At 38.2% G+C, this 26769-nt stretch overlaps 2 protein-coding genes across 3 annotated transcripts in view; both read right to left on the bottom strand.

Annotated features, from left to right (window-relative positions):
- Positions 1 to 301: 301 nt before the first annotated feature.
- spata6 (spermatogenesis associated 6) lies at positions 302 to 14183 on the bottom strand. The gene is made up of 13 exons (XM_066643752.1): positions 14051 to 14183; positions 13290 to 13427; positions 11540 to 11588; positions 11395 to 11436; positions 10713 to 10837; positions 10419 to 10496; positions 7388 to 7633; positions 6175 to 6295; positions 5812 to 5852; positions 5595 to 5731; positions 3233 to 3326; positions 1965 to 2056; positions 302 to 492 (listed from the first exon to the last, which is right to left on the bottom strand). Exons 1-13 carry the CDS (start codon positions 14156 to 14158, stop codon positions 309 to 311), a joined length of 1455 nt encoding a protein of 484 aa, XP_066499849.1. The 5' UTR covers positions 14159 to 14183; the 3' UTR covers positions 302 to 308.
- A 480-nt stretch (positions 14184 to 14663) lies between these two features.
- LOC136666513 (cytosolic carboxypeptidase 6-like) overlaps positions 14664 to 26769 on the bottom strand; it is a 416314-nt gene continuing 404208 nt past the window's right edge. For both annotated transcript variants that reach the window (XM_066644737.1, XM_066644738.1), the window contains 2 exons: positions 17286 to 17382; positions 14664 to 16693 (listed from right to left, as the gene is read on the bottom strand). In XM_066644737.1, the coding sequence (XP_066500834.1) occupies positions 16597 to 16693; positions 17286 to 17382 (194 nt within the window). In that variant the 3' untranslated portion in view covers positions 14664 to 16596. The remainder of the gene's footprint in view (positions 16694 to 17285; positions 17383 to 26769) is intronic.

The raw sequence follows: 26769 nt of genomic DNA, 5'->3' as shown, positions 1-26769 counted from the left end.
ATCTTCATACCACTAATGTGGAGGCATATACTGGGATTTTAAAGATGCGTAGAGCCTTTTACAGGGTGCACTTTGCACATGCACAAACAGACATGTAATAAGGACAGGCAAAACAGAACAAAGTATCAACTGTTACATCATATTTCCAATTAGTTAAACCTGCTTCTGTTCCATCTTTTTTGGAGCATAGTCAGGCATAAAATTCTGATTACTTTTAAACGCTGGCTCATTAAATCACATATCCTTGATTTTATTGCATGTTTAACAATAAACTGGAATACGTGAAGAACGTGGCCACTTTAGGTTAATCATGATTTGATGCTTTGTGAATCATTGTGACCAGGGAATGATGCTTTTCTGTACAGGTTTTTGTAAATTTTTCCAAGACTGTCCTCAAACACAGCTCTGTGGGTCCTCCCAGTGTATTTGGCGGTTTTGTTGGTCCAGAATGTTCCGTTGTCTAAATGAACAGACGGTTGTCCAGGAATAACCCTGCAAATGGAAAACAAGAGTTATACCATCCATTAATTTCAGCAGTTGACAGAATAGTGATTTTTCTGTTCCACTCTGAAGATACAGATATAACCATATCTTAGTAATGTTCACAGTCATAAGTTGTTTGTGCCTTGGGGACTCTAATCTAAAGAAAGTAAACGAGTGCTAAGGCACTTGTCATTAAGAAATATTAATTCAAGACTAGATTAATCATAGTATATCTGTCTGTTTATACATCTGTGTTTACATTTGAGGGTGGGACTTAAATAATTATGTAGAGACAACTCATCTGAAGTTCTGTCATATGCGTTATGTTTTCTTACTGGTGATAAATTTCACACCCAAGAGTGTGAACTCGTATGATAACGTGCAACAGGCCTATCTCTTCACCAATGAGGGAAGTTGTTGGTACATTGTTATTTGCAGTACCTATAAAAAGAATTCACACCCTTTCACTCTTTTCATATTCTGTGTTAATGTCATGCGTATTAATGGGATTTCTCCTCCCATTCATCTATTGGAAATTTTTGTAGAATGCATAAACAAACCAAACAAATGTATAAATAAATATTTTTTTTGCCATATTCTTTTGCATTCTTTTGGTTTTTAGTCAAGTATCAAATGTTCCCTTAAATTTAGATCAGACTCTGTCTAGGCCATTCCAGGACCTTTAGCTTTTTCTTCCCAACAAACAACTGAAATACGCAGACAGGGTCAGTGTGAGAGTGACAAATAAGTCCCAATGTCAGATTCACATAAAATGTTCCTAGAGTATGTCTGGAAAAAAAAAACTGAAGTACAATCTAGTATCTCTCTCTTTTTTTCCAGGTTCAGGAAATAAGTTTTAAATAAAAATTACACAATTTAAAATTTTCATTACATTTTCAAAAATGAGAGAATTTCACATTAATTTCCAGACAAAGCACAAGTTATAAATTTCTTACTTGGAATATATTTCTGAATGTTACAGGTATAAAAAACAAATCTTTAAGAGATTTTAAGATCTTCAAGCTCCATTATCCAATGTGATAAATGGACTATTGTTGTTGTCCACTCTTCCACTACATGAAGACAACAAATGTCTGTGCTGCGCTGTCAAGAGTCTGTTACTGAGTAAAGTAAAAAGCAGCTGGTGTTCTTGAAGCAATGTGAAGAACACCCAAAATCTCAGACCTCAACCTCACTATATCTATTTGGGATAAGAAGCACAAAATGCAACCAACATCTAAGACTAAACTTTGGACAAGGGGACAAATATTTTGATAAATACTCTTCTTTGAAAAACTGAAAGTTAAGCCTTTGTAGGGAACATTGTACATTGTGTGACAATTAGTTTTTAAAGTGCTTAAAAAAACTTTTAGAATGCTCTTTTGGGAATTCAATCAAAATGTGTATTATCTTATTTTCCTTAGCAATCTAAACATAAATGTGCATGTCATGCACGTTTTCAGTGGGCTAGTTGTGTTTACCTGTCAGGATGCATTTTGCTATCACACAGTGAGTCCTGGCAGGAGAAAACAGGTGCATTCTGACCAGATTCTCCCTCTTCACTCGACTCATCCTGCAGAAATGGGGGAATAATGATATTGTTAAATTCTGTTATTTTCTTTAAAACTATTTTCTTCAAGTCATCAGAAATCTCATTTTAGCATCAATAAAATACATTATGAAACTGTCTTGAAACTGTGCTGGATAATCTAAAACACAGATTAATTAGTAGTTTTACATATATAACAATAACAGAGTTGGGGTAAAATGTTCTTTAACAGCAGTCTTTCAGCAGCTTTATTAATACACACAGTAAATCCTCCATATTTCCTCTTCTTTTGAAACGAATTACACATTTCCTTGTTTGCTTGGCAGGCAGCTGTGCTGCAGTGGCACCTTCCATTTTTTTCTGTTTAGTATCAGAAAAGATGAGCCTGTAAAGACAGCTTTCCAGCAGCAGACCTCCCTCCCACTGAAAACACACACAGTTGCTCGCTCTGTTCATTTCAAGGAGGATTTGGAGAGGTTTTAGAGTAATTAGCTTCCTTTTGCTTTGGTTTTACCACCAACATGTTCCAGCTACTAAATTGTGGGAGGTGACGCTTCTTAACGGAAAATGTCTGAACAGTTCTCAAGCTGGAACTCCACAAGACAAGGCATTCAAGAGGGTATAAAAGATGTAAATGCCTGATTAAGGGCGTTAGGTGATTACTACATTCATTTAGTAGAAATATATATATATATATATATATATATATATATATATATATATATATATATATATATATATATATATATATATATATATATATATATATATAAATGTAAAAAGATAAAATGTAAACCAATGTAACAATGATATATATATTATATACACCACGACCCTGAAATGAAATGGAATGTATGTATGTATGTATATATATAACATTTCATTGTTACATTGGTTTACATTTTATCTTTTTGGTTTCTTTTACCATTCAATGAACTATTCCTGGTTTCCTAAATTTGAATTTTGGATTAATTCACTTGCTTTTTAATTCATTTTGGAAAATAGTTTTATTAAACAGAGAAAGCATCCATTCTGAAGCACACTCACAACTTCAAAAGGAATATTCATGTTTTTGAACAAACATGAAGAAATAACAAAATAAAACCTGCTCTGGTCTCTGTTTCACAGACATAAACATAATAGTTTTACTCAGCATTCTAACTTGGCTTAAGAGTAAAAAAATGTATGACAGTTACTTACAAATGAAAGCTTGCAAGTAGCATGAGTGCTTAAAATCCTCTGAACTCTTTTGTGGATCTGTTCCCACTGTGAGGGACTGGATGGGCTGTGAAATCTGCACAAAAAGAGGTTTTGTTCTTGGTAATAAAAGGGTTTGGAATCATTATTTGGCATAATATTTAACATTTTTTTCTGTTTATAGTACTTTCAAAGTATATTGTATTTCAATATTTCCAGGGTAACATCCTCATTGGTCCTATACAACTATGAACATGGCAAATAGGATTTCCCACCCTTTTTTTTTTTTTTTTACATCTTTCATTACCTTTATGTAATACCACAGTTGAACACTAGTCTGTGCTGTGTCCTTTCAAGTGGCACAATATAGCGCACAACACAGCTAAGGTTCCTTAAAACTGCAATCAGGTCCATGAAGTTCATGTTTTATATGCACGCCATTTTAAATATTTATAAAATGTAAATGTCTAAAGACAATCCAGGATCAATTCCGAGCCTGGGCCGTTCTGTGTGGAGCTTGTATGTTCTCCCTGTGCTTGTGTGGGTTTCCCACAAGTCCAAAGACATGCAGGTTAGGTTAAACGGTCACTCTAAATTGCCCATATGTGTGAGTGTGTGCCTACTGACAAGTGATTGGGATACTCAGTCAGTTTATCTACTCCCATAGGGCACCATGAGCACGGTGAACGCCTGACTCTTCCATGCAGCCAACCATCACAAAGCGATGATGCCGTTGTATGTATGTATGTAAGTAAATGTTTACCGCTGTCAATAATGCTGAAATAAATTGTGCATTTAAGACTTCCATAATATTTGTCTCTAAGTGTGGGATGAATCCATGAAGGGAAAATATAGTTAGATGCATAATTTTTACCTCCCTTAGAAATCATTATAGAAACACAGATGAATAATAAATAAAATCTTTGCTAAGAGCAAGGAAATGTACAAAATATCAAAAGACGTTTAAGACATAAAGGAGGCCAATTAATAAAGCTGCACTAGGATTGACGATATTCTGAATGAAAAAGCCCTCAAAATACACCTTATCGGTTTGTATCATTAATAGACCAAATGCAGGCTGTGCTTCAGGCGATTACTTGGGCCAAAAGATTAGCACATGAGAATCCAACAAGTGCAGAGAAGACAGACTAAACTTCACACAGCATCATTTCTCTTCCCATCAAAGACTTCCAAAAGACGTGCCTGATCTCTTATTGTCTGAATCTACCAAGTTGGCCTTAATCTGCAGCCCTCTGACTCCTGTCATGCTTTCAATCCAGACAAAAGTATCATACATTTCCTACTATTTACTCTCCAATTTACTCTTTGGTTTAAAATTGTCTATTGATTTTAAATGTTTGCTCCTGTCCCTGCGGGAAAGGGAAAAAAAGTAGGTGGAGAGACAAGCAAACAAACAAACATTTGCTGGTTTAGCAGGCTGTTGTTCAGATCAATGACAAGGGTCTCTCAGAATTTATTAAACTGTGCGTCGGGTCAGAGGCATTAGATCTTGCTGAAAAACAATCAATACCCTTTCCCCTTGTTTTCTCAGGGATTTTTGTCTTTTTCTTTTAAGTAATGAACAAACATGACTGGACATCAAATTTTGTCATTTGAAGGTGGGGGTGTTGATTCATCTCACGTCGTCTGAGATCAAAATAAAGATTGAGTGCAGGGCACTGTTTTATTTGGCTTTTCTCTTATGAGCTTCACACTGAGTCAATATTACATAACTGGAAATTCAAAAGGGACATGTCCTAAGGTACAGCATTTAGTTTATCATATACATACGGTGAACAACAAAAGAAAAAAAACAATATTAATTTTAATAAATGTCTGAAAATATGTTGATTATTCTTCTATAGATTAATGACCATGTGACATGTTACCATTTTATTATGAATTTTTTTTTTGTTTTCTCAGTGTGTCTTAACAGCTCCACATCTTTTCAATCCCATAGCACTGGGTTGAAAACTGAAACAACTTAAAATTTTAATTTATTTTATTAAATCTACTGTTTATCTGATAAAAAAACAAACAAACAAAAAAATGGTCATGAAAGGTTTTTTTAGGAGTCAAATTTTCTCCAAATAAATTGTTTTTTAATTAATATTTTGGAAACTCCACATCAAATCTCTTGCATGTAATCATTTTATATCTAATCGACTGAAAAATTATTAACTTGTAACAATGGCCATTTGCACCAAAAGTTTGCAAAATACTGAGAAAAAAAAGAGATCTCTGGAATTCAGACATTATTCATACCAGTGACTGAAATCTTTAAAAAAAATGAAAACTTTTGTGTTGTTACACATATAATAGCCTAAGTACAATAGTCATCTCTCTCATAATATTTGTCTCTAACCTTTCTCTGAGTGAAGAGCGAGAAAGCAGCGGACTCTGGCTTCTGTGACCAATGGAGAGAGGAGTGGAGTGGTCAGTAGGAACATTCCTGTAAGAACTTCTGATACCACCACCATGGGACACAGAATGACCCATTGCCTGAAGTAAGAGAAGGACTGCATTAGCAACTTTAAAATTAACGTATGTTTTAGATCTTTAATGGAATATTTATAATTTACCTTACAAGGTTTTGCCCTGAAGCTTCCATAAAGTGTTGGTTCTAGGGAGGTAATGTAAGAGCAGCAATCAAACATAGTGAAGTAAATGAGCAAATTAAGCAAGATACATAGATAAGGTATTCAAATGAGAAGTGCTGTTTGAAAAGTTAAAATAAATTAAACTGTATTCTAACCTGTAATTTCTATATATGTTTTTGACTGAGCATGCAATGTAGTGCTGCAAACAATGTCAGTAAGCAACATGCTAGATTCCCAACAATAAACTAACTTACACTTTAATTTTCTTGAAGAAAACAAGGTATAACAAAAGATGGTTAAAATGAGTAAAATGTTAAAATCACAATAAAGAAAATATTTCCAAACCTGTGATGTCTGCAGCAAAACTCACAGATGTCTGGTGGAAAGAGCTTCTCTTAGGTGCAGATGGAAAAGCTGAAGGGGACGTGGGGGATTCAATTAGTGAGGAGCCTTGACTACAGGGGACCTGCAAACAAAGAAAGCAATCAGCTAAGTCCTTCCTTCAAAAGGACTTCAAAATTTCAATCTGTAAACTGATTTAGCAGGTGAAGAGAAATAAAGCAAATACTAAACTGACACAGGGGTGTTATTTATTCAACTGGATTTGTCTTTAATTTTAAAAATTAATCACTTCTAGGAGAAGATTAAGGAAGGAAGGGAAATTTTAAGACTTAGAGTGAGTTTGTTTCATCGAGCCAACCCCCTCTGTCAGACCCACTTTCAGAGGTCAATTAAAATGCTGCTTCTGCAATTAAATAGCCATATGATGACTGTGGTCCATGAAACGAGTCATTTCCTTTCATACAAACAAGTATGTTGACTTTAAATAGACACTGGTAATTTATTCACAGAGTTAATCTGCCAAAATAGTGAGTATTGTAATCATGGTTTGACTCTTAATTACTTAGGTTAATTGTCACCCCAGGATTTACTCCAAAAAGGCTACTCCTTTTTTCAAAGGCCTGAAAATGGAAAATGCCATGCTGATATCACATGACTTGGATCTGAATCTCGCCTTTCATGGCATGACAGCTTTGATATTTACACCTCAGGACTTGTTGTTTTAGCAAAAACACTCCAAAGGAAACAGGAGGGGGTTCTCTCTCTGCATTTCAGTTATGAAAGAAGCTGACAGACTGAGCTCAAGACAAGTTTGACTCTGTAGTCTAAATCACTTGCTAGCAACTTAAATTTTCTCTTCAAAGTAAGATACATTAATGTTGGAACATCACATAATAGGGTGCCTCTTTACTTTGGTTGGTATATCAGATGTATTAAGAAGTATATATGGAACATAAGCAGTGCCATAATACTAGATTAAGGTCAGCAGTAAGATAAAAGGGACATGCTTTATGATCATTTTACAACAGTACAACGAAATATGCCCTCTCATCCATGGCAGTAAACCCACTCAATCACTAGTGATTAGGGGGTTAGGTGCCTTGCTTAAAGGCACTTCAGCCGTGGATTTTCCTGAAGGTTGTGGGGATCGTACAGCAATCTTCCTGTACCAAGCAAGTCAAAAATTAGCCCAGTTAAGATATCTCCTATTCCTCACTACAAAAGGAGGCTGAAGATCTGTCTCTTTCTTGAAGGAGTAGGGCCCAAGCTGAAGTTGTCTAAGGCGCTGTCTGGCGTCTTCTGACAGCTGGCACATCCTGCGATGAGTGTAGGGTGAGGGAGAGTGGCTCAGTGATGCTACTGTGGGCCTCTGGTAACCACATAGTGGCATTGGTTTCGTCCTTGTTTGAGTTGTAGAGACTGTTCTTGTTCTAACTGGCTTGCTGGGAGTAGGGTTAACGTTCTAAAATTAACAAAAAGACACACACAGAATAAAGAATTAACACTTGTCCATTAATTATACTTTCAGGAGTGTTCTATTCATCAGTGACCACATGATGTTGCTCATTGTCCATTATTTTTAGCATCACAAAAAATATTTTTTTCACATATCTTCCACACACATTATCAGAGTCATCCAGGGTACAGCAACAGCAGTAAAATTTTTAACCTTAATTTTAACTTTTATAATACATAAACTGTACATAATGGTTGCATTTACTTGATTAAAAAAAAAGGTCTTTAACTTTTCCAAATCAGTTAAAATTAGTAGAAATTACTGATATTTTTGCCCCCAGATTTGCAGATTTCTAGCCAACCACATTAATGTCCCATTACTTACAATTACATACTTTATGCTTACATGCAGCTTGATAATCTTTTAATTATCTATCTAATTTTACAGGGCATGAAGTTGTCTTCCCAACCTCATTATCTGCCTTAATTTTAATGTAACTACAAAATTTGAGTAACATACTTTTGCTCATCTCACTCTGACTGAACTCATATGGTGTTCAGTGTCATTTATCATCTGCACTAAGTTGTGCTCTATGCATCCATGAAAGTTTGATTACTTGTAATTTGCAGGTAAACAGAAATTCTAATCTGATTTTTGAGTAGGGTGTTCCTATATACCAGCTAATAGCTAATGCCATTAATTTAACCATATTAGTAAAAATCTGCATGTAAATAAAACCAATAAGAAAAAAAAAAAACATTGAATATATTGTCCAGCTCAGTCCAAATGCATGTAGCCTAAACCTTCTCTCTGTGTTCCAGTCTCACCTTTGCAGGCGAATGACTTCAATAACTCTAATCTCAGCTAACATAATTCTGAGCAGCAATAACTAGGTTCCTGCGGGCACTGCTTAGATAAATACATTTTTAAAAATGTTAATTGCATTTGATGGTCAGTTTCAGACTAATATGATAATGGCATTACATGAATGTAAAAAAACAAAGATAATTTAAATGCTAATTGGAACATCCTGGCATATTAAGTCATTTTTAAAAAGTAGAAAAAATAAATCCTGATAGAGATTGCTATTTGAAGGGATCAGATCTAATGAAATTAAACTAAGTAGCTCTTTTCCTTTATTGTAATTTCCTTCTTTGCTTTTCTTTCCTCTTCTCTTCTTTTAGTGGAGGCATAAAGAGTCCATTTTAAAGCATGAGTCGTGCTTGTCTGATGTGATTAGTGGCTCTGCTGGTGTTGGTAACGGAAGATAAAGCTGGATGTCCTTGAAACAACAAAGCCAGCGCCACAAGTAGCTTATTAAAGCAGAAACAAGCTCTGTTCAAATGCATGCAAATCATGTGGAGAAAGCCCATTTAAGAGCATGCCATGTCAAGTCCAAAACAGAAGTGTCCACAAAAGGAACACTTTTATAAATAGGACCTAGAGGACATCAAAACTGTAGGACTGGGCTAGAAAAGGGTTCACAACAGTTTTAAAGATAGAAAGAGAAAGGGAGAATCAATAATCACAGTCAGTGAAAAGTTGCATAACGTACATAACAACTTTACTTAAAAAGCTTAATGAAGTTCATAAAAGTTGAAAATTTGAAGAACGCAATCAGTTCCTATTTACTATAGTAGGAAATTCCTGAGAATACAGGCTATATGCTTCTGGGGCTATTAATGTCCATTAAATGCCATCTGTATGATCATTATGAACACTGCAATTCCTGTGTCTAGTATTCATGCCATTGTGTGTTGTAAAAGCTCAAGTTTCTTTTCTCTTAAAAAACTGGCTTTGGAACCACAGCACTTTTCAAAGGGCTCTCTTATTGTTTGCGAGCTTTCTGATAAATGGATGAGCACTTTACGCTGATGCAGTTGGTCTCCTAAAAGCACATTCAAGGATACACATATCAGAAGCCATTACACTGCTAAACTGATAGCGTCACTGCCACAACAGAAATCTGAAAGAGATGCTATGGATATTTTCCATTTGATACATTAGAATGGAAATCTTATGCCGTTGTGTTCAAGCTGCCCTTAATGCAAAGGACATATTCAAGGAAAAGCTAAAGGAGAGCCTAGGATTCAAGCACTGATAGACCATCTGTTTTTCTAAACAAATAAAAAATTGAGCCTTGGGAGCTAAATATCAGCCACTGTGATCTAGCTCTTTGTAATTACCTTCACAGGAGAAGCCCATCCTTTATGGTGCTGTTAAAACCACTGGAATGTCAGTAGCCAAAGAGATGAGAAATATATAGTGGCAGACAATTAGTTTGATTGACAGAACTGTTCTATGTGAGTTACCATATAATACCATGAATGGCTCTCAAAGGCCACTTTTCTCTTGTGTGTTTTGCTTTGCACATTAAAATCAATGTGCTTCACAACAACAGTACAGTCCATATCACCAGAATGTGGAATGTTCTTTATTCGGTTATCTTTACAGGCATCTAAAAAAACAATAACCGTATAAAATGTTGGGCCTATTCCATTTTAACTCTCACTTCCATGTGTAAAGCTTCACTGCTGCAAGATAACATTGCATGGAAGAAGCATTTTGTGTGAGTATCAATGTTAGTTTGTGGTTATGTCTGGCAAATGTACCATACAAAAGCCCAGATTCATTTACATGAGCAAATCGTAAAACTCCATAATTCAAAAAGTTATTTTTCTTTTAAGATATAATGGTTTACTTACATTGCAAATAATGAATCATGACACTTAATACAGTAGTGCAAATAAGAAGCAAAAAGAAAATGTTGAACAGAGATGGCAAGACTCACCATGGTTGACTGGCTACCTTTCAAATCACACTCTTCAATAACAGATGTGGTTGAAAATTCCACTTTGGGCGAGATCCCCTGAGGGAACAAGAGAAGATAAAAAGAAAGAAGAGGAAAAAAACCCACAAAACTTTAAAATGATGCAAAGACAGAGGGCAAAGTAAGATAATGACACTCTTGGCAGATCAATTTGCCCAAACAATCTATGTCCTCAAGCAAATAGCAAGAAAATGGCACTGGCTTTTAAGTTGCATCAGAGATATGACAGCACAGGGGGGTTGAAGAGATGCATACCGGGAAGGAGACTGATTTCTTCATCAGAATCTCTCTCTCTGAACCAGGGGATTGGGGAGTCAGTCTTGGGCCTGGGTAGAGGAAGTCTCTGGTGTTCTCCTCAAGACTAGCCAGAATCTCACCCTCTGTTTAAGTGGAGAGGACACAATAGGGTTTACATTCAGCTTTTATGTTAACCTAAGATTTTTTTAAATTATTTTTTTTTGTAGCAAACATGATTATTATCGACACTGTTTCACAAAATCAGATTTCCAACTCCCACATAACAGCTCAGACAAATTCCTTCTTCATAGAGGAAGACAAGGTAATAGGATGTCAAACGCCCAATTGCATGCTGCTGGCAGCTGGGCATCATCACCAAAGCCATTTGTATTAATGCGACACAGTGATTCCACTAACGGACACAAAACCCCTATTTACATTGGTGGCTCTCGTGTGTAGAGTAATTACATCTGACAGTAGTAATTATTCCCAACACTTATTGTGCATTCAGACAGGAATACTATCTAAGTAAAAATGTACACGATTTGAACCCAGAACAAGGGGAATCAACGGAACAAAATGGCATATGATAAGTGTCCTCGATATTTGAAGATGCAGCAACAGCTACTGGGTAGAACACTCAGGATTTAGCTGCAATTGGATGACCTACAGAAGGCAACCTGGAGCAATTGATCCTTACCTGGAGGGACTAGCTGAATTAGTTCAAAACATGTTGTATCATCTGCAGGAAAAACAAAAAATGTGTAGGACTCTTTATTAGTTTATTGATCTGCAGTGTATGTGGATTTGAAGTAGAAGTAAAAAAAAAAAAAAACAGCTCTTACTCTCCAGATGATCAGCTATATCACCAGGGTCAACAGCTCCAGTGAAGCTCTGATGAAGAAGAATAAAAGAAAAAAAGCGAAAAATAACTGCTGTAGTTTACTGTTTTGCTCACAATCTACAGTAAAACACTCGTGAGCTATAGTGAAACAAGTCACAGTACAGTGTGTGTTCAGGAAAAATTAAACATGTGTTTACATATTAACCCTGTTTAAAACAAACAAACAAAAAAACATGTATTTCCATTTTTGTCCATTTTTAGTTTATGACATAATAGCAGCTGTCCTTCACATTGTGTGAAAATTTCATGATGAATGGAGAAATGCTCAATAATTACTTGGAATAAACTCTTTTGAAATGGACTTCTTCTGAAAGTTAATGTTTGTTCCTGCTACTTTAAAGTACTATTATAGAGATAAATATTTTTCTTTGGACAGCAACAATAAAGTCATATTACAGCACAAAATTACATGAAGCATCGAGTTCAGGCTTAATTTAAAAAAAAAAAAAACTTTTGGATGCTGTACAAAATGAAAATAGATGCAGAATGCAACAATGTGCAAATTATTTAACCTGTATATTTAGTTGAAAATAGTACAATAACAACATTTTATATGTTACAACTGAGAATATTTATTGTTTTTAAGAATAAATTTAGATCATTGACAACAGGTCCAAGACATGATCTCTGTCTTTCAGAATTAAAGATGCAGAGGGGTCCATCCTTCTGCAAAAGACTGTGTGGGCAAATAGTGCAACAATTCAAGAACAATGTTTCTCAGCGTAAAATTTTATAAAGGTGCATTAGTGCACATGGCTTAGGTGACTTCTGTGAAAGCACCATAATGCTATATGTACAGCTTTTGGTATATCATGCTGCTGTCAGGAGAACACATTTTTCAGGGAATGATTTGCTTATTTCAGTAAGACAAGGTCAATCCATATTCTGCATTGATTACAACAACATGACTCCTTAGTAAAAGAGTCCAAATGCTAAACTAGTTTTCAAACTTTCAAAAGTTTTAATAACTGATGAATTATGAAATTAAAAACAATAACAAATCCCCAAGCTGTTAAGGAAGAATGGCAAACTTTTCACTTTCAAAACTACAACAGTTTGTCTCCTTAGTTCCCAAACACTTCTTGTTGTTAAAAGAAGAGGTGATAAAACACAGTGGTAAACATGTCACTGTTGCAACTTCTTTGAAACTTGCATCATATTTAAAAACAGGCAAATATTTTTCAAAAAACAAACTTTGTAAATTTCAGCATTTCAAATGTTGTCTTTGCACTATTTTCAGTTTCCATTATCTGCACATCACTGCATTTTGTTTTTATTTACATTTGCACAGCAACCCAACATTTTGAAAATAGGTATGGAAAAATCTATATTATATTAATAACTTAGTAAAATGGAAAACAAGGAAACATATTTAAAGCCAATTTACATTCACTTGCATACTTTTCTTCTTACATAATCTGTTTATTATTTTTGACAACTGTGCTCTGACGATAAAAAAAAGAGAACGACCCAGACCTTTGTCTTTTCAGAGATTTAAATTTTTCGCCTGCAGTGTTATTCTAGTGGGTAGGGCTAAATTTGGCTACCTAATGTCAGGTCTGCCACAGAACTGTAGCCCCCACCCCCCCTGCCCATTCTACAGGCATCACCCTAGTGGCATACAAGCCTTCAGAAGCACATAAATGGTCTGGACTTTTGAGAATGCATCCAAACTGAGATAAAGACCTTACCTTGGTAAAGAGCATCTTTTCATACAACAGAAGAGGAAAAGTAGAGGGCACACATTTTGTTTTGTGGTACTGTCCCATCATCCGAACACTCAGATAAATGTCCTCTCCAGAACGTAACACGACCCCTGGACAAGTGACCTACATGATGGGACATCAATGTTACTGCAAGGAGCATGCTGTTCATACTGTACACGAAGTTTAAACGAGAATGTAATACAGTGTTTCTCGACCTTGGTCCTGGAGGCACCCAGCCCTGCATTTTTAGTTGCATCTCTGCTTCAAACACATCCACTACAACGCTGAAATGAACTGATTAGCTGCTAACTGATTGGTTGAAACAAGTGTGTTGGGAGAATGTAAAGCAATAGATGTGCTGGGCATAGTACCTCCTGGACCAGGGTTGAGTAACACGGCAAAAAAAATGCTGTCAACTTGCAGTGCGGGGCTTTTAAGCTGCAGGAAAGCAATGAAGATAAAGACAGTGACCAAGTGAATATTCATAAACCCGTGTTTACTGAATGATGTCAAAGGTACAGAATGATAACAAAATACAGAAATATATATGAACCCGTTGAGCTTCTCTCCCTGCTACACAGAGCAGAATTGTTTACATTCCATACAATCACAAGCGTTAGCTCAGTTAGCAGGCTAAGTTAGCACTTGACGCTGGCAGAAAATAAACCCCTAAAACCGAGCAGCAAAAGAAAGAAATCGCAATGTAGTGAAGGAAGATGCTAGTGCAGCGGTATGTATCAACTCACAGCGTGTACTTTTAGTTCTACTGAACATTTTAAAGCTTTCTGTCGAGCCCTGGAGAGAGACGACTTGTCGAGAGGCGTCCCACCGCCCATATTTAACCTCGTTACCATAGAAACACACAGCGCGTGCCTCAAAACTTTGAACAATATGGAAACGGGAAATGAGTGAACGGTCACGTGACCAGATGCCGAATCTCAAATGGTTCTATACGCCCTATATAGGGCACGAAATAAGGGCCTACGCTGCACGACGGGTGGTAGTTTTCTCCGAAGTTCGAATATTTAACTTGTACATGTTCATTTTGTTTGTGTAAGAAGAAAAACTAATTGACACGAAAATTAGTTTAAAAAGAGTGATCTCAAACCCAAAACAACAAATCCTAAATCCTTTATTCTGAGTTATTCTCAGACATGGTCTAATGAAAATTAGTTTCTGGCCTTTATTAAGACTAGAAAAAAAATTCAATACTAAAAAATGTTTTTTTTTAACATTCTTTTATTTATATAATAGTACATCCAGCTGCTGGTAAAATAACAATAACATTGGGAAACTCAGGAATATATAACTTTTAGATAATTCCTCCAAACCATTTGAAAGGGCCAAGAAATTTGCACTAGAAGTGATTAAATATTATCTAAATTCTAAGATTCTAAGTTCAGAATGACTGTTTTCAGCATCTCGTTCTTTAAATGAGAATGAGCCACAGCTTAGTTCAGTACGAGAGCCCACTGCACCCTACGTATGATGTAGCACAAAGTTTAATTTGAATGACTCGTTTTATCTCATGTTTACTGAATTAGGAAGACCACAATAAAAACTGACTTGTGGGTTGGTAGGCTTCAAATCCCCATATTAATTTACACATGCACTGCAATATATTCATGTATTCATTTTTTACCATAATATGTCCCCTCTCAATTTTAGCTAATGCTCGGTTTTAGTTTTTTAGGTCTCAGCCATAACATGGTCTTGCTCCAGCTTTAACCTGCTTTTGACTTTAACTACTCCTAGCCTTGAAATTTCAAGGATAAAGGGCTCTCACCACTCATTGCAAGATATGACCTTGGAAGCGTGGGACAGACTGTGGAGTAAATTGTTGCAGAACCCTGTGTAAATAAAGGTAATATATGGTCATTTACAGTGTTTCACAAAATGCAGATCTACTACATCAGAAAACTGCACAGTGTAAATTATTGCTTGCTTCCAGCTAGGATTTAAGGAGTTCTGTGTTACAAAATAGGGCCATTTTATTCATTCTATTCTGCAGTATGGATGCCAAACATGACTCTGAAGACTGTGAAGTCTTTTGAGAGCTCAGTAAGGTTTGTGCTTGCAGAATCCTGATGGTTTTCACAATGCCAAGGAACCTGTGTTTAAGAATAGAACATGACAATGCTGAATGGGGGAGTATTAACATTTTACAGCTGCATAAGGACAATTAGGCCGCAATGTGCCTGGATTACTGATGCAAGAGAAAGGGAGTAATGGGTCGAGATACAGGTAAAAAAAAAAAGTGACAGCACAGTGGGGAGGTGAGGTGCAAAACAGCTTTTATGTTTTGGTTTTTTGTATGTGTGTGTGTGTGTGTGTGTGTGAGGAGGGTGTAAGAATTTGTAGATGGATGTGTTTTCTCATTCGCATTAGCTCTCTCCATCTTCTCGTCTACCATGTAAAATGCAAGTCATTTGTTTATGCTGGTTCTGACTGATTGCCTCACTTATTCCGAATGACTGGCCTGAAAAATACACGCTGCTCTTCACGCCACTCTTGACTGATAGTCTGAGCCATCCTGCTCCAGCCTGTGTCTGAGAGAGGGAGAGAAAGATAGCATGCACATTGTATTTAGAGATATCCTGACATTGTAGTGCATGTTTAATGTATGGTATGATAAACACGACAGAACACAGTAGACAACTTGTTGACAGTCCCCACCCAGAAATAATGAATCGTGCTGTGAGAAATCAAAAGGTTTTTTTTTTTTGTGGTAAAAGAAGTTTCTAAATTATCTTTGAACAAAAGCACTTGGTAATAAATAGCAAAAAAAAGAAAACATTGGCTAAATCCAGTGAATGCAATACTCAAATATAATAAACCAGCACAGCAATCACAATCATCTCATAAAAACAATCCTAATGCATTCAGACAAGCGAGACAAAAAGCAGAGAATAAAGATAAACTCAAAACACAACACTCTGAAGATAATGCATGCAATCACTTTACAGGAATAAGTGCAATTGAATTAAATACATCTTCCAGGAAGATAAGAGGCAACTGCAAAAGCAAAGCACATTGTTGTTGGTGTTTCAGAAAGGCAAGAAAAGGCAAATCAAAACAATCATTATCTTTTAATAATTGATTTCTTAAAGTGATGAAACTGTTTATGTGGAGACTTCAAGAAACTGTTAATACAAGAAGAGTCACTTTGGAGTCCAGAAACACAGTTTAAAATGTTGATAACCTCTTCTTTCAACATATCCATGTCCTGAGAGTCCACAAGGTGCTGGGTTTTTGTGCTTGGAAACCTGTGTAATACTGCTGTTCAGTAGTCTCAGACTCCTTGGATTCTTCTTTCACTTTTCTCCCCATTTTGATTCCTTCCATTTGCAGCATTATTCCCCTGGCGACCAGGAGCCACAACATCCACACTGTCAACACAAACAGAATGATGCGTTTTCAAAGAACAAAGTTTTAATGATGTTTGAAAAAGCAAAGCTGCTTTTTTAAACCATTAAATTTTTGATTAAATAACTGCAGCTCGTATTAAATCAATTGGCAAAAAATACACTTTAAGTGGGTGTCTTCTAAATTGCTCTTTTGTCTGGGAGGGTCTGGTCTTTGAGTTTAGTTTGTCTAATGAGAAAGTGTAGTCTGGGAGTTTGTCTACTGAAGGTAAAAGGCATTTCTTTTATTGGGAGCAGGATTCATTCACTACTCATTTGATATTTAAAGAACTATCTGCAAACATACTTACGTTTGTGATGAAGAATGACATTATACAATAATCTACTTTTCAGCTAGGGCCACTTCCTAGACTCAGATTAAGCATAAATCTAGACCAAATGTTACTGGTGCTACTGGCATTACAGTTAATTTCAAAACAAGGCTTAAACATGTTTGAGGAACTGACTCATGCCAGCTTTGGTTCCACCCAACACCAAAAATCTCTTCTAAGAATATAGGAACAAAGCAATAGAGTAACCCTTTCTTCTACAAGTATATGTACGGAGATTCACATACTTGTTAATACGACTTGTTAATTTATTCTCCTCAATCAGGTTGTTTAGTTTATAGTAATCCAGGAAGGTTCTTGCCACATTTCTCCCGAGCTTCATATCTGTGCAGAGCAGGTTAAGGAAACAAGCCGCTGTAGAGTGATCAACGCTACTGTCACATTTTAATATTGCTGCCAGAATAACAGTGAACACAGCGGCCAAACACATAGAGAGTCATTATTGCATTATTGTAATGAGAGAATACACTTTAACTCAAACCGGAATGAAATCACGCCTGGATATTTGGCTGTATTTGCTAAATACTGCCAGTGCCAACTGACAGAAAGAATTCTGTTTTTTCCTGACATTTAAAAGCAAAATCTCCTTAGGCCCACATCTGTGGCCTATCTATTCTGTGTGTTGAAAGACCTCATAAATGGTGGAAGCAATATCACTGTGCCTCCCAGGTCCCCACCCCACACACACACACACACACACACACACACACACATCCCACTGTTTTGCAATTGCCAACTCCTCAGAGCATGTAAATCTCCACTCCGACGCACTGCCATTAATTGAAATACAAACAAATGAATAAATAAATAACTAAATAAATAAAGGCTCAATTCTTTTGTGGCCAACAAAACTATTTGCAGTAAATAACTGTCTGATACCGAGCAGAGCAATGCAGAGAGTAAATAACAAGGACAACTCAGTGCTGGGCTGCTAGTGAGCGTAAATCAGCTGCATTTCAGTCAAGTCAGCTGCCAGAAAAAAAGGGAAAAGAAGGAGAAAAAGAAAAAAATTAGCATCTCATTGATGCAGTTACTCACAGTCAGGGCTTTATTTAAATTCATACAAATACTCGGCACTGCAGGCCCTACTCTATTCCGCCCCCACCGCCAGCACATTACAGAACACATCTATTACCCAAAGCACTCCATCATAATGCCGGCGAGCCTTTTACAGTGCTGCAGCGAGGATATGCCAATCTACAGACGCAGAGAGGCAAACAAAGAAACATTACAGGATAAAACAACACGCAATTTCCTCCTCTCTGCTCTTAAGTGCCATGGTCAATGATATGACAGCATGGCACCAAGTAAAAGAAAGCTTCAATTTACAGATGATATGAATATGACCATACTTATATTCTTATATATGCCCATGCAAGAAATGGGCCGAGCCAAAAATGGCAACACATTAAGCTTTTAAAGAAATTAACAACTACCACTGAATAAAATATTTAATATATATAAGGCTTCTTATGAATAGTTGTTTTTTTAAAAGAATAGTGACTAAATATTATTTTTCTGCAAGACATGCTCACACTGCAGTGACCACTGGAAAAAAAAGTAGCTTGAGACGTCCATCAGGCTCATGTTTTGACCAGATTCCACATTTAAATCCTATGGGATAATTAAGTATTGTTACTTTATTGTAGTAAATATATTAAAACATAATAAAACAAATACAATAAAAATGAATATAATAATCTGAATTAGCTTGAAATTCTAGCTAATGTTAGGTGCAGTTAAACACAAGTGGGACAACCCACTTATAGTGTGTGAAGATGTATGCAGCACCTAACAGATCTGCGGTAGCACACAGTATACTGAAAGTTGTGCCCCAATATCAATGTTCTTAAAGATACTCGTTTGTGTACATATAAACACACCCGTCAGCCAAAATATTTAAAAGTCCTCCTTGTTCCTACATTGACTGTCTAATTTAATCAGCTCAACTTTCCATATGAGTGCATTTTCTACTTCTACAGTTAGAGACATTAGCCTGTCTGTAAGCCCCCTGACATCGTTTTCCAATGGTCAGGATGCTTACAGGACTAGCACACATCAGGTACAATTTGGATGGTGTAGCATTCTCGTTATTGTAGATTGTGTTTTTTTCTGGTAGATCAGACACAGCAGCGCGGTTGGAGTTTTTAACACCTTATTGTCACTGCTGGATTGAGAATAGGCCATCAATCAAAAAATTACTGCCTACAGCTTTCTGTGAACAGTATCCTGTATCCTCTGAAGAAAGACTGGAGCTACCATCTTTGATTTTGCTTCTACTAGACTGACCAATAAAATAGGTGTGTTTAATATACCACTCAAATTATATCTGCTCTGTTTTGTGGGTCCTAGAACTGGTTAAAATCAACAAAACAAATCATTTGACCAGCTGTACCTATCTATGAAAAAAAAAACATAACATACAGATCCTACATATAATATACAGATTAAAAGAGAATAAGTCCTGGCTATTTTACACGAAGTACTAGGAATATGGTCCTGTGTATTTATCTTTAATGGTACACTTCCATGAAGGGACCTGGGTGATTAATTGAGACAGAAATGTAATGTTTCACCTTTGGGTGTCAGCTAGTTGTTGATGTCCAGATATGACATGTCGGTCTGTCAAAGTGTTGTGATTGAAAGAAGACCTCCGGAAGAAAAACAAGGTAAAAAATGATTTAGCCATTTTTTATTTTATATTTTTCATTTTCTTAAGAGAGGGACGGCAAAGTGGTGCGACAGGTAGTGTCACAGTCACACAGCTCCAGCGATCTGGAGTTGGGGGTTCAAGTCCCACTCCGGGTGACTGTCTGTGAGGAGTTTGGTGTGTTCTCCCTGTGTCCACGTGGGTTTCCTCCGGGTGGTTTGGTTTCCTCCCAAGGTCCAAAAAACACAAGTTTGTAGGTGGATTAGAGACTCAAAAAGTGTCCGTGAGTGTGTGAGTGTGTGTCACCCTGTCAAGGACTGGTGCCCCCTCCAGGGTGTGTTCCTGCCTTGCGCCCAGTGATTCCGGGTAGGCTCCAGACCCGCCATGACGCTAAACTGGATAAGCGGGTACAGACATTGAATGAATGAATGAACTTTCTTCACAGAGTCAAAAATCCAACATCCATGGCTTGAATACTACTGAATCCTATTATCTTCTTTGGGCGGCACAGTGGCTTAGTAGTTAATCCCATATGGGTGGAATTTCCGTGTTCTCCTCGTGTCTGCATGTGTTTCCTCCGGGGTCTCCAGTTTCCTCCCACAGTTCAAAAACAGGTTAGGAGAATTGGCTTTTCTAATAACTGTCCTGGTGTGTGAGTGAATGTGTTCGGGTGTGTGAGTGAAATATCTCTATGTTTGGTGTCAGATAGAAGTTGTGCCCGGTTGAGAGTTCAATGTGCACTTTGGTTGATGCTTCTGGCCAGTGTGTGTGTGTGGATTGAATGTTGTGTTGAGTGTAAAGGGTTCTTGGGTTTCTAGAAAGGCGCTATATAAGTGTAGCGTTAAATAAATAAATACTCCAAAACAATTCATTTTGGGCAGGAATGAGGGTTCTCTCTCTCTCATACACACACACACATAGACACACAGCAGCATTCCACAATGTCCTCATTGTGTAATAATATCAGTATGTTCTCATGCAGATCATTTTGTCATGTATTTTAGGGCCATTACATAGACTGCCATTAATTTTCCTGACCTTAACACTTCATTTCACCTTTAAATGTAATGTGTAACAATATGGGAACTAGCTTGTATTTCCTACAACAAAGGGAAGTCCCCACAATTTGGTTGTTACATTGTGATATATTCCTGGTACACACACACACACACACACACACACACACACACACACACACACACAGACACACGCACTCCTAAACATATATTGATGTGTGAGCACGCATGCATACACCCACATACACAACACCTGACAGCGCAGATTAAATGACATTTCTATCTGCGCTCCTCCCTGATTTACTATGACAGCCCTGTGTTATTTATTATTGTCTCCAATTCCTAATATAATATGTCAATTTTTCACCTAATAAAAAGCAGAGAGACAAGGTTGCTCATCCTACTGGGTATGATATGACCTTGATTAGAGGAGAGGGCAAGGCATCTGCCTTTGATCTGCACTATTCAGGCTCTGAAAGCTGGCAGGTTCCTCATGTTACCCTCTTGCTCTGTGTAGCCCAACTAGTCACCGCAGAGCCCCATCCTTCACCCAGCGGGCTGATGGGAACTCTCTCCATGACTCCAGCTCCTGTTTTCACACCCCATCTGGCCAGTGCTTCAACCTCTGCAGCCCTCCAAAAACAACAAGCTCTATTTTTGGATGCCAGGAAGGGGGAGCTGGCCAAGGTTTTACTTTTTTGAGGCAGTGCAGACGTGCCATGACATCGCATGCCAGGACAGTGGGTCATGTTTACAGTCTTGGATCATAGCTGATGGCTTCCAACATGGTTAAGGAAGACTTGTGTGAAGAGATGGCTTTGCCAGGCCTTGTATTATAAGAGCTGGCAAAGGATTTACACGACAGTGCCAGAAGGTCTCTCAGAATTACTTGCATCTCTGACGTTGTTTTGTTATGACCTCTGAAAAAGTTAGTCTTTCCCCTTGATCAATAGAAACTCTGTTAGTGTTTGTGTGTGAGTGTGTGTGTGTGTGTGTGTGTGTGTGTGCGTGCATGCGTGCGTGCATGCTCCGGGTGGTGACAGAAATAGCCCGGAAGCCTGCCGTGTGCAGATGGCCTCTCAGCTTGTGATGTCACATCATGCACATCCATAGCAGGAAGTGGGTGATGGACGGCCCAATGAGGAACAGGAGAAGACTTCATTGGCATCACAGCTGCAAGTGGGACTCTCCTGAGCTCTGATTGGCTGCTGGACAAACGCCAGCAGCAATCGTGGCTGCTGGAGCAGGCCTATAAACGGCAGGGAATGGGGGGCTTTTGCCAAAACAACACAGCACACGCACCGTAGAAAGTGTGGAAGTTTCCAAAATATTCAGGATCCCCTGCAGGAGAGCGAGGTGTGAGGCATTGCATAATCACAAGGCAGAAGGTGAGGCATCCCAGCACATAGCTGAGTCAAACACAGGCACGTACGTCATCTCGCAGCCCTGAGATCCACCTTAAAAACAGACAGGCCGGAGAAGGGCACTGAGCTTGTTTACAATGAGCCAGAAGGGGCAGAGATATATCACTGATGACAAGAGCTAGCATGTGTTTATACCAAAAAGATAAAGATCAGCATTGTGTGCCTCTCCAGCGCTTATCCGCAGAGGTCCACACAAAGGAGACAATCTTTATTCGTACTCTTTTATACTGTCAGCTAAGTACCTCTGAGGCTCTGTTAACCCTCATAGGTCCCCCACAGTGGATACACTCTGAATACCATTTGTGTTTGTATGTAGAGGTGGACATTATTAAACAGATGCTTTTACCAGGTTGTAAATGTCCAGTAGCTCATGACAAGTAAAGGACTGTGACATATTAATAATCCACAAGAATATATTGTCAAATATGTTATATTTTATTAGATTTAAATATAATCACAGCAGCTGAAACCATGGACAAAGTAGTCTTTGCAATTGAAAAATATAAAATGCATATTTACTCTCTTAGAGCATATAATTATGTTTAATGACCTGTCGCCCAATATAAAGTTCCCTAGCTGTATTCATGGATTGGAAGGACTTCCAGTGACCAACATCTTTAACGTGCCTGGCCCTGACTATGATGAAGGACAAGTGCGTGGAGAATAGGATCCTAGCCCCCGGAGTCAGTGGTACGTGCATTGTCTTTAATACTGTGTACACACTTTGGCAGAATCGATGTTCCTTCTTTTGTAAAGACTCAAGGACGTGGCTCCACGGGACTGAGGAGACAAGAGGGAGAGGGACATATCCACTGCTTGGCAAATGATTTGTTTACGGTGTTGTTTATGTGCACACGGGCCCCATACGGACAGACAGACAATGATGCCCCAATGACAAGGAACAAGACACGGTGGTCTGGACGGGCCGCTGGCTAACAAGCAGACAAATTAAGGCCATCAGCGCCATCAATAGCGAGGAGTGACAGGCCTGTCACCAGGGTGTCACCAAGAGCCAATTAACAATGCTAATTAAAACAGTAAACAGGAGAACACAAAGGGGGCCATCGTCCTCCCCCTGCAGCTCCACACTGCAGCTCACACTGCAATCCCTCCTGTGCAATGAACCAAGGAGAGGAACGAGCGAGACACTGGAGATACTGGAGGACACCGGTTTCACCTGCCCAACCCAAATAATATTTCATTTTTTCCCAAAACACACCTTTCACCTGCTTCTCAGTCAGAACTCATGAGAGCACATGCCCTTGTATGGTTGGTTTTCTAAAAGTGTGGAATTCTTTGGGTAAATCTTTGTGCATGACCTCTATTTACTTGCTGAATCTAATATTGTAATATGCGCACCGACTTTTTTCAACCTAAATTTAAATCCAGAATATAAGCATGTAGCTGTGCACTAATATTTCTTCTATTATTTCCATCATATTTTCTGAAATCATAGCAATTTATACATAATAAAATGCACAAATATATACAATGTAGATTCCATCCATTCATGTTCTATAACAATGTAAATTGAAACACTGTAATCCAGACACTATATCATTCATCTTCAGTAAACACATTATCCTGATCAGTGTTTGCCCTGAGTCTGGTGCCAATATGGAACCACTGGGTGCAAGGCAGGAACCCACCTGGGACCGGGCGCCAGGCAATCACAAAGCATCACACACTTACACTATCACTTACACACTCACAAATATGGGCAATTTTACACAGTAAATTCATCTACCAAAACGTGTTTTTGGATTGTGTGAGGAGACTAGATCACCTGGATGAAACCCATGCAGACACAGAGTGAACACAACACAGATACACTACGGTGTGACACTGAGGCAGGAAGTAAACGTACACTGTATTTTTGGTATAATGGATCATCCTCCTCCTACTGCCACTATCACAGTTCAGATGTTATGCTCTGGCATTAGTTTAAGCCAAACCAAGCTAAACCAAGTCTTGCTATTTTGAAACCATGTTAATTAATGTATACAGAAATACGAGGAGCAAAAATGTACTGTTGTGAAGTAAATCACTTAAACACAAATAAATACCAACAAAAGCAGGAGTAAGAGGCTTACAAACTTGCTTCTGTACTTGCATGTAAATGGACGGCCATAGCAGTGTATACAATGTATATAAATATGGGGACGGGATTTTGGAAGGGACTACAGAAATTACAAGTACACAACTAAACCTGAGTTCAATTTTTCCATTATCTTGATCTTTCAGTGCATACACAGCAGCCATACACAGTATATCCCCTAATACCGGTATATCATCTATAGGTGCTTCACCTACTGTAGTTGATGAAATCAAGACATACAGTTTTTTCCCCTGTAGGATATATGTAAATGCGCAAATTCTATGAAACGTTTGAATGGAAACCTTATTAATAATTAAGCTGTAATGTAAACATAGCAGTGGCTAGCACACCACAGAATTTGAAATTAAATAATGAAAGCCGAAAACCATCCTGACTTTTGCAAAGCATTGCATTTATGAGTGTTTTTGTTTATGTTGTTGATATATGAATTTGAATTTTGAATGGTATTCTATGTCTGAGTGGGAACACAAACACATGAGTTTTATGATTGGAGCCAGGGGACTAAGGCCTGTTGTGGTTCTAATAGAGAGGAGATGGCCATGGGGCTACAGAGCTCGTGTAAGTGTGTGAGATGAGCTCTGTGGCGTGAAGCATCCGCTTTGAGAAAGCAGTGCAGTTGACTACAGGCTGTGGAAGGCGGCACCTACACAATCATGTCCATTTCATGCCATAAAGCTCTCAAAGAGCAGAACACTGGCGTATCTGATGACCCCTCCGCACAATCGGCTGCAGAGCCGGAGGCAGCAAGAGCGAAAGAGAAATGAAGAGGAGAGAGAAACCCATCAGTTCTTTTATGGACCATAAAAGGCCATTAGAAGTTCCAGAAGTTAACTCCTGTCGGACAATGCACTATGTAGCAGCCGATTTCGACACGGTGCTGGCCACAAATGGAGCGATTCTTCTCAAAAATGCAGACAGTGCACAATTGCATCAAGAACGTTGAATGTGTCATGCCTGATGAGATGATTTATACATCTGATGACTGAGCTAGCCCTGGGCCTGTGATTTATTATATGGCCATGATGATTGTCAAGCTTGAAAAGGCAAGGTTTTTGTGATTCCCGTATACTAATGCCCTGTTTTGCTGGGCTCAGGTGCTCTTTAGCATGTGCCAGTCAGGTGCTGTTGTCAGACTGATCCTTTAGCCTGCAGATAGCTGTCAGCACATGGATGCTGTCTGCTCCTAAAGCTGTGATTGATGTACAAGCCAGTTGGAAGCACCAATCTGTCTGCGTCCACATTGTGCTCATCCTGTATCAATTTCTAAGTCCGGCCCATCCTCGGGACAGCAGTGCAACGCTCAGGCGAGGCGCTTCCACAGCCGGCTGTCTGACGTGGCCGGCCGCCTGCTTGATTGAGCGGGACTTTTATAGTCGAGGCCCAGGGATAACAGCTCTCTCAGTAGCCGTCTGCAGCCTAAAGGACAGCAGAAAATGGCACGGCCAGCGCCTGCTCCCTCTCTTTGACAGGGGGAGGGAGAGAACTTGTTAACTTGTCAGAGCATAAAGGGCAACACAGCCCATTCCGAATATAAAACTCTAAATGGACATAACTAGAAAACATCCCTGGTATTGTGAGCTTCACTCAAACTCCACAATGTAAATCCAATTCAGAACGTCAGCTGTAATCTTAAATCAAACCTTGATTTGAGGAATTGTTTGACTTATCAATCACAACACTCCTGCAGATACCAAAACGTAGCTGATCAGCCAAGATATGATAAAAGTTGTCCAGATAGCCTAGGATTATTGACACACATTGAATAAATTCATCATAGCCTCTGGAAGACAAAGTTATTGCTTCTTTCAAGAAGTGAGGCATGGCTGAGGGGCATGACCAGAAATGAGTCCCACCCATCCTCCAAAGGCACATGCCACAATCACCAGCATTTCTCTCAATTGCCTTAAACAGCGTCCAGATCTTCATTAAGGTTCTACAGACTTGGTAATGTGTTTTAGAACACAAATGAACTGAATATGAACAAGACTTAAGCTTGTAGCTGAATGCAATATACAGCCTTCAATAGCCAGTTTTAAAGAGGAAAAAGTTATTCTGACTAACTGACTACATCTGGGTTAGGATGGATGTCTAGCTGAACTTTTCCTATAACCCAAATTTTCAACAAAACTGTGGTAATGGATAACACATTTCTGTCTGGTTTGCTGATTTACTCTGCTCTACTACACCTGCAAAACTCAATACTTTGCAGCTGAAAATGTTGGCATTTTAACTAGAAATCAGATGGGGTCTTCAAGCACAGGTTTAAATTCTACTGACTGTGTACTTTGGGTCTGGGTCTTTGTCATAAAGGTTAGAAAAGTGGACTTGGGACCAAAAAGTCACCGGATCACCCTGGACAGCCATGAAAAATGGCTGCCTGCTGATCTGTGTGTGTGTAATGTGTGTATTCACTATGCAGTGGACTGAATATTGGACCACTGAAACAAATGAATCGGTGCAGTAAAACAAAAGGAATGAAACGAAAAAGGAAACATATTCTCA

Source organism: Hoplias malabaricus, chromosome 14 (assembly GCF_029633855.1).
Source record: "Hoplias malabaricus isolate fHopMal1 chromosome 14, fHopMal1.hap1, whole genome shotgun sequence".
NCBI classification, from domain to species: Eukaryota; Metazoa; Chordata; class Actinopteri; order Characiformes; family Erythrinidae; genus Hoplias; species Hoplias malabaricus.
This window is presented reverse-complemented; position numbering and strand designations above follow the sequence as displayed.

Excerpts from the sequence above, each read along its gene's own strand:
- spata6 (XM_066643752.1), bottom strand. The coding sequence starts at position 14,158 with ATGGTAACGAGGTTAAATATGGGCGGTGGGACGCCTCTCGACAAGTCG. Across the intron at positions 11,589-13,289 it reads AAAAGATGCTCTTTACCAAG|AGCTTCACTGGAGCTGTTGA; the intron begins GTAAGGTCTTTA and ends CTTCTTCATCAG. Across the intron at positions 7,634-10,418 it reads AAGGTAGCCAGTCAACCATG|AACGTTAACCCTACTCCCAG; the intron begins GTGAGTCTTGCC and ends TGTTAATTTTAG.